This window comes from Symphodus melops (assembly GCF_947650265.1).
Source record: "Symphodus melops genome assembly, chromosome: 19".
Classification (NCBI taxonomy): Eukaryota; Metazoa; Chordata; class Actinopteri; order Labriformes; family Labridae; genus Symphodus; species Symphodus melops.
The window spans coordinates 6,066,463-6,080,080 of NC_136709.1; the positions used below are offsets into that span (position 1 = coordinate 6,066,463).

At 38.6% G+C, this 13,618-nt stretch overlaps 1 protein-coding gene across 2 annotated transcripts in view; it reads left to right on the forward strand.

The window, feature by feature from the left end:
• lrfn5a (leucine rich repeat and fibronectin type III domain containing 5a) overlaps positions 1 to 13,618 on the forward strand; it is a gene marked incomplete at its 3' end in the record, with an annotated part of 119,466 nt that overhangs the window by 83,604 nt on the left and 22,244 nt on the right. For both annotated transcript variants that reach the window (XM_079369668.1, XM_079369669.1), the window contains exons 3-7: positions 7,418 to 7,641; positions 10,057 to 10,185; positions 10,319 to 10,499; positions 11,024 to 11,179; positions 11,872 to 12,131. In XM_079369668.1, coding sequence (XP_079225794.1) covers positions 7,445 to 7,641; positions 10,057 to 10,185; positions 10,319 to 10,499; positions 11,024 to 11,179; positions 11,872 to 12,131 — 923 coding nt within the window. In that variant the 5' untranslated portion in view covers positions 7,418 to 7,444. The remainder of the gene's footprint in view (positions 1 to 7,417; positions 7,642 to 10,056; positions 10,186 to 10,318; positions 10,500 to 11,023; positions 11,180 to 11,871; positions 12,132 to 13,618) is intronic.

Here is a 13,618-nt window from a genome sequence, read left to right on the forward strand (position 1 = left end):
TAGGAAAACACTACGGAAAAATCCAATTCGTCAAAACAAAACATAGACCAAACATGTGTTCTCAAATAAAAATGGAAATAGAAATGCAGCAGTTTGTGACGTGATACATGTTTGAAGTATGAGCCTCGAAGTTGAGTGGATTCTATACTTTCATTGAATTGAAGTAGTTAGAAGGTTCTCTGCACAAAGGCGTATGTGCACACAATTGTAACTGAATAAATCTGTCCAATATCCGTCAAAACAAAAAAAAAAGTGGTGTACTGAGATTACCATTCCTAAAGCCATGCTGCTCATGTGGCACATATTGTAAGGATGTTGCCGAAGTCATTACCCTGCACTCTATGACTATGACTGTCTGGATTGAAGAATTGCCTACATGTGTAGTGCACTTGAAATGGCTTCATGCTCAAGATTGTATCCAAAAGGCAAATGATGGATGGGCTGCTTTGCATTCTAAAGCATGGGTTATGTAGTCTGATAGCAGCAACCATTCTTGATCCCTCATATAAATAGAAGCCGAGAAAACAGTCCGAATCTCTTCAGTATGACTCACGTATGCACACATATGCATGTTGAGGGATCGTGATTGTAACGCTGGCGATGAAGTCAACTTGTGAACACGATATTATCTGATGACCAGTGATGGATGCACTCCAGTCTGTTTTTGAAAAATAGGGCTGTGAAGTAATGGTGTGCGGAAATGGCGTTGTAGAGCTGATACAGAGACAGCAGCACCATGAATCAGGCACTTAACGTACGGCTGTAAAGCTCCCACCACCAAGATCTCCTATTTCACATCCTTGTTTTTTTTCTTTCTCTGCTTCTTTGTCCTTTGTAGGCAATATGCTTACGCATGCAGGACCCATGAGCAATACACAATTGGTCTGTGCATCTTAGAATTATTTGCAAAGGTCTACATCTAAACTTTATACATTAATATGTGCATGACAAACATTTGTATTCATGTACAGGCTCATAGTCACGTGTGTGTCTTCTCTTATTTCACCTCTATCAGACTGACCTTGCCGATGATGGTGTCATCTTCCTGGCAGCTCATCAGCTTATATACATCATCCATCTGGCTGTAACAGTCATTCATTGGTTTGATTTCATCCATTAAGGCCAATGCAGTCATGGAAATGAGATAGTGATGTTTGAAATGACTCAACTCAAGTCAATACAAACAAAGTGGATGCATTGGAATCGACTGTTTGCCAAATCTCTCCCCTGAAGAGCAATTGTCAAATATAGGTTAGCAACTGTGACAAGGCACAGGGGGTCTGTAGAGCGTTGGAATAGATGTTGAGCCAGTGTGGACGGACTGCAGTAAAAGTGACCCTATATGTTTACATTCAAGAGTGAGTTTCGTTATAGTTCAGCCTCTTTAAAAACAGAAACACCAACGTAAAAGAGAAAAAACATTCGACCAAAGATGTGGTGTTTCTGCTGAGTTAGCATGCAATGCTGTGTTAGCATGCAACCTATACATAGGCTATGGACAAAATGTTGGTCATAACTAGCACTAAAAAGTCCTTTCCATCACATAAATATGAACTCTGAGATACTATGCATTCTGTAGAAACTTCGAATATACTATTAGCTGTCATGCAAACATTGTCATGCTCTTTATTGCATCTATTGAAGCTTATACTTCAGATAAAAAGCTTATATTAAACAATAATGTTTGCATGTCTGCATCAATACACTTGTGGTTGGTTGCAAAAGTGTTTTGAAAGACACATTGAAGGTTCCCAGAGCTTTCCTTTGTGTGTGTTGTGTGGGGTTTGGTCTTGTTTCCTACAGGAGCAGCAGCAGCCGTCTTAAACTCCACAAATTGATTAAAGAGTAATTGTGATGTGTTTAGGCTGCTGCTGACCCTTTTTGATCAAGTGGGTAAAGCCATTAGCTTAAGCATAAAGTTTACACTATTTGGCACACTGAAAAACAGAAGCCAAAGAGTGGAAGGGGGAGAACTAAGCAGGGTTATCAGGGCTTTAAGGGAGTGGACATTGGTGCATATTTGTAATACATCACTTGCTGGTACAAATGAACTAATAAAAACAAGATTCAACTATAACTATCTGTTGATGAGAATTGTTAGATATTTCAAAGGTGGACCTCATGCATATTAAATACTGCCTTTACAACACTGCATTATTTTTTAAAGTACATTATTATCAATTCTTCGTATTACAACATCAAAGTCTGTACATTATCTTAATCTTTGTATAATATATTCCATAATGAATGATTGAAATACAATTGAGCAAATGCTCCATGTCAAATGGAATGACTGGGATATGCATTAGAATAATCTCCTATTACTCGATTCTGCTGCAGCCAGCAGAAATCTGTCAAATGAAAGAGAAATCTGCATGAGTTTTGTGGGGGGGTTTTTGCACCGGCTTAATATCTGTGCAGTAATCGAAGAAAAAAATATCTCAAAGACAGATTGTTATGGAACCTAGTCTCTTTATAATCATCTAATTGTCTGTGCTACTGAAATCTTTTGAGGTCATCACTGTGGAAATGAAGGTGATGTCTGAATAGTAGTATGTTTGTGTTGCCCCTCTCAACAAGGGCCCAGCGTGCTCAGACTGTTGGAGTACACTTCAACACATGAAGTGTTTTCCTAACTCTGACATGACTAATCTTTTTTAACAACACAAGGACCATAGTAGTCTACCTGACAAAGGGCCCGGCAAACAGCTGGAGGACACTTTAGTGGGACAGAGTAGCTTTCTATGTCTAATGCCACATCCACATCATGAAGTAAGGATGGAAGCTACGAGCTCTAGAATGTCAGTGGAAGATGTACAACTGCAGGAAGTGTACCTTATAAAGGTGTACATGTTCTCTCTCTGATACCTTTAAGGAAAAATATGTCTGTTCACACCAAACACAGTCATAATGAACAAGTGGAATCTACAGGCCTGGGGCCCCAAGCAGTTTTCTGCCTTGCCTGCTGACGAGCAGCGCCTCTGAAAATGGGATGCAGGTGTACATTCCAATCATTGTCTTCCATTTGTCTCGGGATTAGGAACCACAGGCATGAGTAGGGCAGCAGGTAATGATCTGATAGGCAGTTTGAGCTTGGCAGCGTATGTGATGGCTGTCTCAGTCATGCTGATATGATTGGTTGCTCTCAATTCACAGACAATGTTACATTGAAATTGTTATCATACATTTGATCTTTTCTGCAACTATTGTATCATTCAGAGGGCAAAATTATGGTAAAAATACAATGGTTATTATGCATCTGGCAACACTGAGTCCTGGTTGTCTATACATCACATTCTTTCAGATTAAATCACTAGAAAAATGTGCACTTTGATAAAGACAGAAAAACAGCAGATTCCATAAGTTCCATAACTTGATCTAAACATTTTGAAGCACAAAAATCCAAATGAACTCTCTGTTTTTCCCCTATTTTTTTCTATATGTATGGCCTCATCGGCTGTGCAGAAAGTGTAAAAAAAAAGAAAAAGCCCATCAGGAACAACAAAAGTCGACAGAAATCCTCAATCACTTCTTCTTGGCAGCTTCAAGAGAGTTTGAATTTGTGATTGCTTCCAAGCCATCGCTTTTCCCTGCCAAGTCGTTCTGCTGGTTATCCCCGTGAGATGTAAGTTGAATGCAGAGCAGTTTCAATATATAGCATGTGGAGAATCCATTTGAGCAGTCCGGAAAACCGGTTGTCGATCACTGAGCAAGCCATTGGTTGAAATGGGCTTTATGGAAGACCTTCAGGGCACTATTGGGTGTCAGGGTGAAAGGCTTTCAAAGAAGTGAAAAAATATGGCAGCATGCGAAAAACAGAATCCTATTTTACACACCACTACAAACAGAGCTTAATTTGTCTTCCTTACCCATAATCCCTTTGGTTATTTCACCATTCCGTTTGATCCTAGTGGTCGTACATGTCACCTCCAGCTACTCGGAGGATCTTACATGCGTGCATTCATGGAGAGGAGTAAGTGTGAAATTGAGCTCAATTCTGCCTATTTTTTTAATGTGTACAACAGGTGACAAGTCCTTATAGTCCTCCTGTATAGTTTGAGTGTTGCGTACAAGCGTGAATGAACAACAATGCCATCATCTGTCCTATTTCGTCTCTTCTTGCTAAATGAAATTCGTCCTCTCCCTCGTTCCCTTTCACAGCTCAGCACTCATTTTAATTAGCTCGCTGTCTGATCTCTCTTTCTTCCTCTCCCTCTCTGATAACTCTCCCTCGTTTCCTTTCCATTTCGGTGTCTCTCTCACTCGTTCGCTCTCATTACAGTCATTTCTCAGTGTAATTAATGAGCTGATATCTCGTTTTGTGTCACAAGGGTCACAGGCCCCTCTCTCTCTCCCTCTCTCTTTCTATAGCTGTGCAGCACCAGTAAATGTGAGTCATGCGGCAGCACTCTACTTAGACGTCGCTCCGTCTTTCTGCTCTTTTTTCTCTGCAGTGAAATAGTGAGGGGGGAAAAAATCTGGGATTGTATGACCTACGAGATTGCAGCAGATTTTAACTGAGCAATTACACAGAGTAATGAAAGAGCTGGACAGAGAGAGGACCACACAAGTGGACTAGACAAAGGTCTAGCCCAGGGTAGTGATTTGATAACATGAATATGTAGCATTTGTTCTTACCCAGAGGAGAGCTTTATCGCACTGACTCCTGTTAGATGGCGACAGGAAGAGTCAAATTCTGAATCATATACGACATTGATATTCAAGCAGACCCTGTTATTGTACTTCTAGAAGTTGTCGATGAGTCCTTTGACACCCATAAAACATTAATCCATGACAGCTACTGATCTTGCCCAGATCAGGTTTACTGGAAGGCCATTTGGGGGTCAGCCTTCAGGGATATGAAGAGTCGATAAATCCATTGGAATACGTCAACTAACAGTAAACTAGTTTTGGCCTTTTTGTTCAAAGCCTGATTGGTCCTGCCTGTTTCCTCTCTCTATTGTTGTTACTTGTGTATTTACCCGTCCCATGAACATGCAAAGGGGGCTGGATATACGACCTAAATAAAGAAAAGTGCACATCATACTTTGTTCCGAATGCGAATCAAGGGATTCAATGCTATATGTCAAAAATAAAACTCCACCTATGTGCTTAAGGTTTAAGCATTTGCAGGAACGTTCGGAATCCACAATCTGAATGCATGATACTTTTTCTTTACTTGGTTGCCAATGTTTCTTAGCAAGCCTCCATCCCCTATCACGCTAATCTGTTTATTGTGGTCAAATCAAAATGTGGTCAAAAGCACGTTTAAAATAATACATTTCAGGGATAAATTCCATTAGTCACATGGAAAGAATACATTTTCACAAATAATGTCATAATCTAGATAAACCCATGTTACATCCATTAAGTGAATGGACCTAAAGACAAATACCCAACACACTTTGCTCATCCCCAAGGTGCTTGGTTACATTTACTGAATATGTAACTTCAAGCCAGCAAACTGCTTTAAAAGTTGCCTGTCCAGGCCATAGTTAAACTGAGAGTCTGTGAAGAGTGATGCGGAAATTACATAGTAATGAATACTCATAATCGCTAAATAAAATGTCAACACCTTAACTGTACAACATAGTGAGGGAAAATTACAGCCATCCGATGAGAGCAGTTCTTTTTCAAAGCCATTACGTTTTGCAGCTCTTCATGGACTGTCTAATGTGTATTTTACACCACTGTAACATCTCATGACATGAACATAGTAATTAGAATAACCAATTGAAATAGCTCGTTTTGCAAATCATGTATTTTCCTTTGGATTGGATTCAGAGGTTTTTTGGGTGCCAGTTCGGCTCAGTGGTTTGAGTGTGTGCCTCACGTAAAGAGGCTGTACTCCTTGTTGCAGCAATTGTGGGTTCAAATCCGACCTTGGCCCTTTGCTGCATGTCGTCCCCGACTCTCTTCTTCCAACATGTAATGTCTCTCTCCAGCTGTCCTATTCAGTGTTTTCCCCAACTTGAAGGTCAAGTAAAGAAAAGTTGATTCCTTTCGATTTCTTTTCGGGCATTTTTGGGATTTATTGTAGAGATAGGTTAGTGGCTAGAGTCGGAAACCAGGGACATAGAGTGGGGAATGTCTTACAGGAAAGGAGCCACAGGTCAGTTTCAAATAAATGTAATATTCTATACAGTAACTGACTAAAACTGATGTCATTTAAGGACACCTTTCCAATAGAACAGGACAGCTGTTATTAAAAGAAATGCATGAACACCATGGATTCCTTTTGTTTATGTTGGTGGCCAGTAATAAGAAATGGCTTTCGTGAATTAGGACAACACAGCTGTTATACAGAAGAATGAGAAACACAATAATAAAAAAGGTATTGTTAAGGGTTGAAACTGATCTGTTTAGCTTACTTATCCTTAAAAATTAACATTATCATTCTTAAAACATCTGTAGCACACTCATCTTTACTGACAAAATGAGTCACTGGATCCAGCTGTGTTTTTTGTGTGGGTGAATTAATGAGTATTAGCCTATTTCTGCGTAAATGTGTGTGTTTGCGTATTTTAAGGTATGCGTGTGTTTGCACTGTGATCCCTTTAATCCTGATTCTCCCATGTCCTTCAAGCCCCAATCAAGGTTGGCATTAATGAGCATTTTCTCTCTCCTCCTTGCTCTGTCTCTCACTCTAAACCTTTCTCTAATTAACTACAAGCACTGCTTCTTACTAATGATGACCGAATGTGTGTGTGTGTGTGTGTGTGTGTGTGTGTGTGTGTGTGTGTGTGTGTGTGTGTGTGTGTGTGTGTGTGTGTGTGTGTCTGGTTTGATTAGCGATGCCAAGCAGAGATGGTTGTGATTTAAACTCAGAGGCGTTTGGGTTCCTAACTTCATTGGGATCAAATTCACTGCTAGTGTTAAGTTCTATACATGTTTTGGAGTTACTCACTGATAATCTAAAGTATTTTCTCAATGCACCTTAACACAAGACCTTGACAGTAGGCCCTTTGAATGTGCAAGTTGTTCTTCGACATTCTTCACTTATCATTTAATCCTCAATATATACACTCAACATGGCATCTAGCTCTCTGCATGTCAGACAGTTTAGTTGATAAAGAAGCAAGTACAGTGGGTGTGAAGTAGTCTATGAACCCAGTGTAGCATGAATAATACTCAACGCTGGAGAACTCTGTAAGGGTTGAAGCACACAGGCACTGCAAATTGAAGATATCACAGAAATACTGGGAAGGTATCCAAAGACAATTTTAACAAATGGGTGATTATTCCCATTAACTTAATTAGGTAATAAAACGTCATAATTGTGTCTGTCTGTTCCTGTATTATATTTCCAGTATAGTTATACAATATATGTGCCTGAGTTCCTATTGAGCAAACGGGTCTGGTGTCATTAACTTCTCCATTTCTCTCTCTCTTTGTCTCTGTCCTTCTCATTTTACAGGTGTCGTGTCCAGGTGGGTTGGTAACCATGGAGAGGCTGTTGCTGTGCGTGATGCTGGCTGTTGCCATGGCGGTGAGGGCACAGATCTGCCCGAAGCGCTGCGTATGTCAGATCCTGTCACCCAACCTGGCAACCCTTTGCGCCAAGAAAGGTCTACTGTTTGTTCCGCCTAACATTGACAGGCACACAGTGGAGCTACGGCTAGCTGACAACTTTGTCACAAGGTAACGTGAATACTGCTTACCTGTCGTTACCTGTCCGTACCTTCATGTTCCAGTATTCACTTCTTTATGGTTGCATGAAAAGCAAATGGCAATGGTTCCCTTGAGGTCACTACTCATAGTGACACTGACAGGGGGTTAGGGAATTAGATTTCTTTTTTCCCGAAAAGAAAACACACAAAAGCATGTGTTAAAATATTTAAATGACAATAGCTCAGTGATAGGAAAAGTTTAAGATCGTATGTCATACTAGAGATAAACCTTGCAGATAATGAAATAGTGACTTAACAAACAGCTCTCATTCAGTTTTCTTTCCTACTAAAAAGCTGAAGTTTGATCCTTGGAAATGAAGCCAACATTTGTGTAGAAGTATTGGTGGTAAAGTATATTCAAAAAATATATATATTTAATCTTCAAATTAAGGCTGTAATTTTAGTTACAAATAAAAAAAATAGTGCTGCTCCACTTTTCAGAAAACGTGAGCTCAAACAGGATTTTGAGATGTTTACCATTGTGACATCACAAAGGGCAGTAACAGGACAGTAGCAGCACTTTATAAGTTGTTCATGTAGCATGTTCCTACCAGAACTGAAATTGATGTCACACTGCCTTAAAATTGGTTTAAATATTTTTTTCTTTACACAATTTCTCAACTGAACATGTTACCACAATATTATGTTAATCATGGTTACACCATGTGAATGTAAAGAATAGATAAAAGAACAGCAAGAGAACAACAGTGGAGAGCAGGACTTCTCCAAGACGAAGTAAAAGACACTTACTGCAACGTGCAGATAGATAGTCTTTTTATTCATTTTAGGGTTTGTTTGTTTTTTTAATATTTCTACCTCATGTTATAAACATCATTAGAGTTTATAACATGAGTCATCATTATGACAGAACTTTTTAACTGATGTGTGAGAAAGAACAACTTTTTTCCCCAAACTTGAAATAGAGATGCTGATCTATGATGTCATCAGGCTACAAAGCCTGGAGCATCTCCGGCACAGATGAATAATCACAGAATTTTTGGACAGAATGGCATTACCCTGGGTGCTTTTTTCGCTGATACTACAACAGTGTCCCCTGGCAGTGCAATGAAATAAAACTCATTTCAGTGGTTAAAAAAAACACATTCTGTTAGGCCCCAGAGTAAGTCATAGTCGGTTCATATTCACTGGAGCAGCTCAAGGCTGTCTCTTGATGGCAGTGTAGCTTAAGACCATAGTCCTTTGGTTTGCAGTCTGTGGGAGAGATGTTTAAAATCAAATATTGAATGTGCTACCCAGGAATAAGGGAATCTTTTCTTTTTTTTAAAAGTAAAATATAAAATATATAAAGCCTTTTAACACTATATGGGGCTTCAGGATATTGGTCATTTGGATTGCATGTTGTTTGTGGAATAGGCGGGTTTCCTGCTTAAAGTTAAGCTCCCTTTAGTCAACAATGTCATCTTTCTCCCTGGCTACTGTCAGGACAAGATTTGAATGTTCTTATCTTTTTGAATGGATATAAATTAGTGTGGAATAAGTGGGTGAGGGACAAGATATGGGCTTTTGGTAGCATTCTGGGGTTTTTGTTGTTCCTATATTGGCCATTATTATTTTACTTGTGTCATTAACGGCTTAAAGGCCATAGCAAATGAATGGGAGACACCAAAATAACTCTTAATTAAACTGACTGATTTACATTTTAGCCCAGTTATTATTTAGTTATTTAAAAATGCCAACCAACAGGAATCCCAGAATCCCATTTTGCTAATTCATTGATGATGAGAGCAGCTCTTTAAAGACTGTGGCCAATGTTTAATGCTAAGCTTAAGTGCAGTCATTATACATCAGAACTGTATATTGTAAGTGATTGTAAGATTATCTAGGAAGTCATTCAAACGAGAAGAGAGCTAAAAGTGCTTGAGGGAGAGGGTTTTTTGTTTTGAACATAGTGTATGTATACTCCTAGGAAAATAGTTACTTAATTAAAGGTAGGGTTGATAATCTTTGAATATGAGCTTGACTTTGAAAGTAGATTTCCCTCAGTGTGCTGTCTGCACCCACCCTGTGCTCCCTCAAAAGCAACAGCCCTCACTTACCTGCGCAAGTGTCATTGGTCCAGAAGCGGGTCTCATCTCATGCTTTCAGTGGCCATAATTGGTTCTTCAAAGTGGTACCCGGCGGCAGATTTTGGTCAAAGTTTTTAGGCGCTTACAACTGCTAAAATTGACAGATTTTCTTCATTCCTTTTTCAGAGATATTAATGTCTGTTCGGACCTAAAGTCAATTTCAACCTAAATCCTAAAAAGTGTACCTGGAGGATATTACCAACCCTGTCTTTAACTGAGTTTATCTATAGCAGCACAAATACACAGCTGTACATAACTGAGTTTTTTTTTCCCTCTTATTTATTGTAATTTATCCACAGTGTGAAGAGGAAAGACTTCGCAAACATGACACGGCTGGTGGACCTTACATTATCCAGAAACACCATCTCCTACATCACACCTCATGCCTTTTCTGATCTGGAAAACCTCAGAGCACTTCACCTTAATAGGTATGAATTCATAAGACACTGAAGATCTACGTGTGTATTTAAATATAGTTGGTAATGGTAACAAATGTTGAAAAAGTTGCATTTTTGTCAAAGACTTTGGCTTCATTCATCTCTCTGCTTGTCCAACCTGTAGTAACCGTCTGACAAGGATAGGCAATGATACATTCAGTGGGATGTCAAAGCTCCACCACCTGATTCTGAACAACAACCAGCTGATGCTCATCCACCAGGGAGCATTTAACGACCTGCTGGCTCTGGAAGAATTAGATCTCAGTTACAATAACCTGGACTCTATTCCTTGGGAGGCCATCCAGGTGAGGATCTCTTTAAACTGCAGCAGCCTTGGCAGACAACCAGTAGTGTTAGAGTCCCTTAAAAAAGCCAATCCCCAACACTAGAAATTGTCCACAAAATGTTGGCCATTTATATTAAATACAAATAATTTAGAATTTGCTTCGGCGCTTAAATGCTCTATTCATAACGTTGCCAAGTGTTTCTATTGATCGTTCTGCTGACACTTATATTATACCAGTACTCTTTACTAGTAAACATTTATATATATATATATATATTTAAAAAAAATTGGGACTCTGTGTATCTGCTTCATGAAGTGTCCTTGAACTCAAGATGAAGTAATTGGGTTAACTATCATTAAAAACATGAACATGATAACAATTCAATTCCACCACTATTCATCATGCAATTACAGATAAATGAAAGGGCAGCAAATGAAACTGTATTAATCCTCATCAATAGATTTTTAACTTCCTTCAATAACTTAAAGATTGCACTCTTCTAAAAGGTTAAGTTCTTTGGTTGTCTTTTGTTGTTCCGACAGAAAATGACAAGCCTCCATACTTTGAGTTTGGACCACAACATGTTGGATTTCATTCCAGAGGGAACATTTTCCCTGCTACAGAAGCTCAACAGGCTGGACGTCACTTCTAATAAACTCCAAAAGCTGCCACCAGACCCGCTTTTTCAACGTGCACAGGTACTGTCACAGCATTGATTTCCCCAACATTAAAAGCCTTCAAATGGAGGACATCCCATAGTCACCTGACAGATCATGTGATACAAACACAAGAAAAATAGAAATAAGTGACATACTGTTTAGAATAAAAACCTCATGGAGGATGAATGTATGCACCATCATAACATATCCTGAAGTTATTACATGAATAATCGACAAAACAGGTTTTGTCTGACAGGAGGATCTGATTTTGTTAATTTCTTTAATTACATTTGGATCCCTCCATTTGTGTCCTCCAGCTTTGAAATGCATCACTGTGCAGGAAGTATGAGTACCACTTACGGACTGTGGTTAACGGACAAACACAGCAAATACGTATTATGATGAACTGTACAAAAATATTTTTAACAAAAAAGGGCTAAACATAACAACCTTCTCTTTCTGACTACATGGTTTTAATTGTGCCTGATTTTACTTCCTCCATCCCTGCTTTAAACCCACTTTTTTATTTATTCTCACAACATTTTCTATTGTTTTTTAACAAGTTTAAATGATATCTGCTTTGTCAGTTGTGAGCAGCATGACAGCATGGGTTTGAGAAGGAATTTGTTTTAATTCACTTAATTCATCTGCGAATTGGAAAAGGGGCCATGTAGCAAACAGCGAATTTTGAGCTTGACTAAGAACATTTTGAAATTGTTTCACACTGCCAGGTCTTAGCCACTTCAGGGATCATGACCCCCACATCTTTTGCGCTGTCGTTCGGCGGCAACCCTCTTCACTGTAACTGTGAGTTACTGTGGCTGCGAAGACTGAACAGGGAGGATGACCTGGAGACATGCGCTTCACCCCAACATCTTTCCGGTCGATACTTCTGGTCCATTCCTGAAGAGGAATTCCTTTGTGAACCTCCTCTCATCACCAGATTCTCCCATGAGATGAGGGTGCTTGAAGGGCAGAGAGTTGCACTCAGGTATCTATTTTCAACTGTCAAACAAAAGAAAAATATTAAAACCACAAGTTATCTGTAAATCCTTCAAAAATGTCCTTATTAGCCTAAAAACAATTTGCTAACACATAACCACAGAAGTAAACGCACACTGAGTTCTAATTGTCATTGAAATTCAGTAATCAGTTTTCAAGCTGTTTAAGAATATAAAAAATACTTCCAATATTCATGAATTCATGAAGCACAGGACAGGGGCATTACGCTCACACTTTAAGCAGACTGAAAGTAAATCAAGATAACAACAGGCCTGAGATATGATGATTACTTTATTTGCATATATATTGGTCACACCCTTCCAATCGTGATAGATGTTATTTTTTCAAATGTAGAATAATAATGAAATTGGGTAAAAGGGGGGAAATGGAATCAATGAGACAATATTATCCTGTTTCCCTTATTGTGCCTCGTTCTTAGTTCTGTATAGGTGGGATCAATTTCATGAATCAATCGACAGGAAGCCAAGGAAATGCAGGAAGTCATGTTAAGGTGTTAATGACACATTTGTTAATCTTTTGAAAGTGAAATATAATTCATTGTATGTTCCCTTTCTTCAGTAGCTTAAACTTCAAATGCATTGAAGGGTGCTTGTTCAAATAAAAAATTCTCAACAGTGTTTGGAGAATAAGTACAGTGTGTTCTTTGAATGTAAGATTCAGCAGAAAGAACACTTTGCGCATTGGTTGGAATTGTTCACATGTGCCGCTTGTCTTTTAAATGTTTTTAAGTTGGATAACTTCAAAGTACTTCATAATGTCAACCTTCTAAATAAATCATCGGCCCCTAGAACAACATGTTCCATGACAGTAACTGAATAAAAAGATAGAAAACGTATATGAAAACAATTGATATTCCTTTTGTAGATTCTATTTATGTATTTCCAAAACAACAGATTATGTTGTGAAACCCGTTTAAAGTGAAACCTTCTGACCAGTCTTGATGGTTGAAACTAATTAAAGACCAAAGAAAAGCCATCTATGTAACTCCATAATTAGCTTAATTTGTGGATTTGTCAAAATAGTGAGTTGTCAAAAATGTCATTAGCACCTTTGAGGAAAATAAATTACTTAAATAATTTCTGACAACGTTTATCAGGTTGTGGCATTTCAGATGTGAAGACAAAATAGTTGTCTTTGCTATCCAAGAAAGTGAAATTGATATCTTGTCAGTTAAAGTTTAGGCCTACTGGCAAGATTGGAAAAATCACCACTGGCTCTAGGACCTTGTGAGGGTCTATTGCATAATTGCATTAGACCAGTATCTAATTAGCTCCTTCTGTAAAATGACTTTCATTTCATTTAAACAAAAGTTGGAAGTTTAGTGTATTATTATTATTATTGTTTACAGTGCTAACCACTTAGGGTGCAATTACACACGTCAATCTTCCCAAGGACATTGCACTCCCAAAGTCCTGTTTGTTTGACTACTTTATGTGCTCCATGCCTTAAGTTGTA